Source organism: Mesocricetus auratus, unplaced genomic scaffold, assembly GCF_017639785.1.
Source record: "Mesocricetus auratus isolate SY011 unplaced genomic scaffold, BCM_Maur_2.0 Super-Scaffold_100010, whole genome shotgun sequence".
NCBI lineage: Eukaryota > Metazoa > Chordata > Mammalia > Rodentia > Cricetidae > Mesocricetus > Mesocricetus auratus.
Genome location: NW_024429194.1, coordinates 11,144,051 through 11,150,428, shown reverse-complemented (window position 1 = coordinate 11,150,428; position 6,378 = coordinate 11,144,051). Strand labels below are relative to the sequence as shown.

Below are 6,378 nucleotides of genomic sequence, written 5' to 3'. Positions count from 1 at the left end.
CAAGAGGTTCTGCTGCTAGGTTTTTTATTCCTTCCTCCATACACACCCCTAGCCATGCCCAAAAGTGGGCCTGGCTAGTGACATAGTTCACCACCTACGTCTGTATGCATTTTTAGTCACGCTTAAGGTGGATATGGTTAGTGCTGCAATAAACCGTCCTTTTATTACCTCATCTGTATGCGCCGCTAATACTCCACATGGCTAACAGCAGAGTACTAAGTTTCCCCCTACAAGTGAGGAACTGGAAGGAGTAGTGGGAAGGGGAACTATTGTCAGAATATATTATATGAGAAAAGAATATATTTTCAATAAAGAAAAAATATGAAAAAAATCAAAATTCATCATCACTGTTACTATAAACTGGTGAGTATTTGCTAAATAATAATGATTCTAAAATTCAGATCCCAATACCCAAGTGATGAGCCAAGTTTCCTAACAGTGACTTTAGTTCCTTCCCTGGTAAATCTGACATCTTTTTCTGGATTTAATATTCATTGGTGTGCACACCCACACATACGTGTATGTGTAACACAGTCATAAAGATACATATACACAATAAATAAATAAACGTTTACATAAATAAAATAATCATAAAAGAAAGAACAACATGACAGGATAGTTGGGGTTTTCATTCTCCTAATCTGCTTAATATTTATGATGGATTTCTTAGTTTTTTTTTCTGTTTCTAGGCAGTATTCCGTAAACCCATCTCAAATACTAAAGTAACAATATGGTATAACACACATGTCAATTTTCGTAACAGAAAACTGAGACATAGAGAAGTTATGTATTTGTCTTTATTGCAACACAGTAAGTCATTTCAGCTTACTCAATTAGGTTTCTATCTACTTGCTACAAAATATCAATATTATTTTTCCAGGTGTCTTTAGTAATTTTAGTAAATATAAAAAAGTGATTTGTTTTGTTGTTGTTGTTGTTGTTTCACAAAGAAGATTTATTTATAAATCTCTCTCAGGATGTGGGTTCTGTACCTGTAAAACAACTTGTAAAAAACAGAGGCGCTGCTCTGGAGAGAAGTCCTTGTGTGCTGTGACCTTGAAGGCCAGGGCCCATGGTCACAGTGGCCGTAGGGCAGGGTCATCTCCTCTTCACCAAGCTGGGGTCTGGGGGAGAGGTGGTTGGTGAGAACACGGAGGCAGCAGACGTCTGCTTCACTGTGGCCAGAACCTTGCTGTGTTTCTCTGGACATTCCAGTCTTGGATCAGGGCTTGTTCACTGTCCTCATCCAGGTAGCCATGTGCCCAACACCTGGGACAAGGGGCAGTGAGGCAGGAAGCGGCCATATAGGTCCCACCAGTTGGTGACTTCTGAGGCTTCAGGATTCAACTCGCTGGTGTCTTGGTAAGATGCTGACCAGGCATCTATCCAGGCTGGTTGCTTGGAGTCTCTGGCCAGCCCCATGCTCCTCGGGGTTGGGGGTGTAATGATGATGTTGGGTATGCTCAGGTGCTCGTCGTTTAACACAGGTGCCTTGTCATAGTTGCTGCTGCTGCTGCTGCTGCTGCTGACACCCATCTTAAAGCCTTTCATACAGTAGGGCTTCAGTCCCATGGTGTCACCTCTGCAGGCCTCTTTCTGGGGTACGCTGGGCGCTGCCGCTGGTGGCCATGTAGGGCACCAGGCAACGAGCCTGCAGTTGCAGGCCTCAGGGGTCATGGCCCGGCCTGCTATCCATGGTGATGCTTGCCTCAGCCTTTGCCCAGCACCTGGAGGGGAGAGGGAACCAGGAAAAAGAGAAGGGGACAAGAGGAGGGAAGGAGAAAGCATGGGGGAGCAGTAAGATTGAGTCGAGGTAAGAATAGAGGAGAGCAGGATGAGAGATACCACAATAGATGGAGTCATTATAGGCTGAAGAGAGAGCTGACACTAGTGAGATCTCCAGAGATCTACAAGGATAACACCAACTGGTAAACTAAGCAATAGTGGAGAGACTACATTAATAACCCCTCCCTGATGATAGGGTTAATGACTACCTTATATGCCATCCTAGAACCTTTATCCAGTGACTGATGGAAGCAGAGACAGATACCCAAGCTAAACACTGAAGTCAACTCCTGGAATCTAATGACAGAGATGGAGGAGTGATGAGCAAAGGGGTCCAGACCATGATGGTGAAACCCACAAAGACAGCTGACCAGATAAGGGGAAATCTTGAATCCCCTTATCTCCAACAGGAGACTGATCCAGACTCCATAAATGTAGTGTCAGTGAGGAGCCCACAGAAATCACTGGGGCCTTGGTAGTAGATCAGTGTTTACCATGGTGTATGAATGATCTTTGGGAGCCCCATTCCAAAGAGAGATATGCTCTCTCAGCCTGGACACATGGGAAGGGCCTAGGTCCTTCCCTGGATGAAATGACAGAATTTGGAGATTCCCCCCCAAGGAGGGCCTCACCCTCCCTGGGGAATGATGTGAAGAGTAGTTGGAGGGCTGGGAAGGGTGGTGCAGAGACAGGGGAGGAGGAGTGGGAGAACAAGCTGGGATTGATATGTGAAGCATTAATGTATCTAATTTAGGCACTTGAGAAAGTGCTCAACGTCCTTAGCCATCCGGGAAATGCAAATCAAAACAACTCTGAGATACCATCTCACTCCTGTCAAAATGGCTAAAATCAAAAACACCAATGACAATTTATGCTGGAAAGGATGTGGTGAAAGGGGAACACTCCTCCATTGTTGGTGGGAGTGCCAACTGGTTCAGCCACTTTGGAAATCAGTATGGAGATTCCTCAGAAAAATGGGAATAAACCTACCACACGACCCAGCAACTCCACTCTTAAGCATATATCCAAAAGATGCCCATTCATACAACAAAGATGTCTGTTCCACTATGTTGATAGCAGCTTTATTTGTAATAGCCAGAACTTGGAAGCAACCTAGATGTCCCTCACCCGAAGAGTGGATAGAGAAAATGTGGTACATCTACACAATGGAGTACTATTCAGCAGAAAAGAATAATGGAATCATGAGATTCTCAGGCAAATGGATGACACTAGAAGAAACCATCCTGAGTGAGGTAACCCAGTCACAAAAAGAGAAACATGGCATGTACTCTCTCATATATGGATTTTAGACATAGATCTGGGGAGTGCCAGCCTACAATCCTATGGCCAGAGAGTCTGGGAAACAGAAACTTTATTTAGTGGCCGGTTAAGTACTGAGCTGAACTCAAGAAAGCCAGTAACAGAGAGGGAGGACTGATGATCAAAGGGATTAAGACTGGGCTGGTTTAACCCCCAGAAACAGCTGACCAGACAAAGGTTAACTCTTGAATCCCAGGCATCAGCCTGGGAATCCAGCATGGGACTGATCAATACCCCCTGAATTTGGGTGTCAATGAGGAGGCCTAGGGAACCTATTGAGCCTTGGGCAGCAGATCAGTACCCATCCCAAGTATACACACGGACTTTGGACTCCCATAAAACAATGTGAGGTGCACTCTCACCCTGAACTCTTGGGGAAGGGTCTAGGCCCTGCCCTATATGAAATGACAGACTATGGACACCCCCATGGAGGGCCTCACCCTCCCTGGGGTAATGAGGGGATAATAGGGTGGGGTTGGGGGGGAGGGCACGGGAGGAGGGGAGGGAATGGGAGCGGGACCTGGAACTGACTTGTAAAGCAACCGCGTTTCTTATCTAAATTTAAACTGGAAAAAAAAAGAAAGTTATTTGAATGCATGTTAAACATTAATGTAATTTTTGAAAGGTTATATCTGATTTTTTTTTACCAAAATAAATCTGGAGAAAAAAATAAATAAATAAATAAAATAAAATAAAATAAAAAAAAAAAAGAAATCACAGTAAGGTACTTGGATTTAAAAAAGGTGATTTGTTTATTAAATTTCTCCCATTGAATTTCTTCTTTTAAATTTGATCTTGCCTTTCATTCCAGGTTAATCTTCAACTCATTATCCTCAGGATTTGGAATCCTGTATTTTTGAAATAAAGGCAAGTGTTTCTATCGTCATCTTTTAAGTTATGACCGAGTAATCCATATGTCTAGTACAAATATATGTAGGCATGTTTGAGGGGGCAAAACCATAAAAAGTCAAAATGTAAGTATCAAATACAAGGTTGATGCTAAAATATCAAACACTGATATGTATCTATGTTGGTAACTTTAATTATTTCTTTTAAAATTGAAAGACCCCAAAAGGGATACTTTCACGGAAGGGAGACCCGAACCCAAGGAACAACGAGACCACGAGCTTGGATGCAACAGCAAGAGGCTTTATTGGTAACACACGGGTACCCGGGCGTCTCAGTCTCAGCGCGCCGAGCTGGGGACTCAGGGGTTCTTTTATAGCAAAAAGCGCGGGACAGAAGCGAGAAGCTTAGTAACAGGACCCAGATTGGACAATTCAAATGAGGCTAGGGTTCGGAGTGCGGGCAATTGAGGTTTTTCTTGGAACTCTAGTCTTGGCCCTGTCCGAGGAACAATCGGTTTCTGTGTTTGCTCAACCTTGCTGAGCGGGCCATCCGACCACCCACAGATATCTTTGTGTTTGCTCAACCTTGCTGAGCGGGCCATCCGACCGCCCACAGATATCTTTGTGTTTGCTCATCCTTGCTGGGCTGCCCATCCGACCGCCCACAGATATCTTTGTGTTTGCCACCAGGCAGCCTGTGTCCTTAGGCTGAGCTTTCTTTTGATAGGCAATGACTATGCAGCTGTGGAGGAACGGAATTTTCCATAAGCCTCTGCTCTCAGCTGCCTGTTAGACTGGGCCAGGGTCTTTCAAAATGAGTTTACAATGAGTTTCAAATACTTTATATGTGAATAACAAAGTACAGCTGAAAATAAATTTTAGTTTGTATAGACTTAATAGGATTGATTTTTGGTAGCCCAAATTTACATTTTAGTCAAATACACTTGATATTATGGATATAACATCCTAATTTATAATTCATCATTTTTTGAATACATATGTGTATTTTCAAAATGTATATGCAAATATAAACACTTTATAAAGATATTTAATATTATGACAATATATCTGATCTAAGACAAATACGAAATAGAAATCTTCATTATTCACGTAATTGATCAAGATTTACAAAATAGAATATTGGTGAATGTGCTAGTTTTTCATTCCCAGTTATTGACTTTCAATTAAATAAAACAATGTAGACTCCAGAATAAATTAAGACGTTGCAAAGGAGAATCTGGAACTAAAGTTCGTCATCTGAGCCTTTAGTACATGTATTTAAGATTATTTAATTAAATTTTCATTGGCATCACAGTTGCTAAACACATACCCTGGGAGCTTAATGGAAACAGAATTATCTTAAGTAACAGTAGTGGAGCTGAAAATAATCTCCCTTTGCAGGAGTTTCACGAAGGGCTCCTATTAAAGGCCTTTCCTGACACCTTGGTGTTTGGAAATACATAGCCTAAATAGGTAAAATATTTTCTTGAAATTCATAAATGCATATATTCACTGAATGGACATTAGCAGTTCTCTGAGAATTGAAAATGAATGGCATTCAAAAGATACATTTCCTTCTTTACATGATAGAACCGTTGTGTTTGGCTGGATTAACTGAAAGGGCCTATATAGATGTCCTCTAAACATAAACCCCACTGTGCCTTTGATAAGCAAAGCAAAAGAAATGAGCAACAGAACCTCTTAGAAAAAGGGCTGTGCTGTGTCTATTAGTGATTTCTAAAGAACAATGATGCTATAAAAACAGAACCCCTTTATTGTCTGGACACTGGATGATTTCCAGTGTAAACATCTGCTTTGTCCCCCGTTTGAATTGTTGACCAACCGGCATCCTCTGCAGAGCATCATGCACCAGCATTTCGTTTTATTCTATTTGTGGAAATGTTTATATATGACCTTAATATGAACTCTTGCTCACTGCCTATGTATTCGGGGCCTGCTTTTTCCACACATCCTTACTAATAGAACCAAACCCCTGAAAAAGCATGACTTAGAAATAGAACTAAAACTCTGAAAAAGCATGATAGAGTTAGGCAATACCACATTTGATTTGACAGGCCTATTTAAGACATCATTTGTGCAACATCATGATATCAATCTTACATATTACATTCATACTTTCATTCAGAAGATTTAGCTTTTAAGCATGTTACAGCATGGCAAATATTTAAATATTATTTTTAAAAGATAATGAATTTATTTCCTGGATCAGAATATTTTTAGGATTGTTTTTATTTAAATTAGAAACAAGCTTGCTTCACAGTTTAAAGCGAAAGTCTGCCTAGAAAATAGAAAGATCAAGAGTTTTGTTGTCTTTGGATTTTGTTTTGTTTTTTTGTTTTGTTTTGTTTTAGTTTTCCAAGACAGGATTTCTCTGTGTATCTCTGCTTGTCATGAAGCTAAATCT

The 6,378-nt window shown here is 41.1% G+C and overlaps 1 protein-coding gene across 1 annotated transcript; it reads right to left on the bottom strand.

The window, feature by feature from the left end:
- Positions 1–1,242: 1,242 nt before the first annotated feature.
- On the bottom strand, positions 1,243–1,677 carry LOC101840831 (uncharacterized protein C16orf74 homolog). The gene has a single exon (XM_040752805.1). It carries the CDS (start codon positions 1,675–1,677, stop codon positions 1,243–1,245), a length of 435 nt encoding a protein of 144 aa, XP_040608739.1.
- Between the last annotated feature and the right edge of the window lie 4,701 nt (positions 1,678–6,378).

Excerpts from the sequence above, each read along its gene's own strand:
- LOC101840831 (XM_040752805.1), bottom strand. The coding sequence starts at position 1,677 with ATGACCCCTGAGGCCTGCAACTGCAGGCTCGTTGCCTGGTGCCCTACA.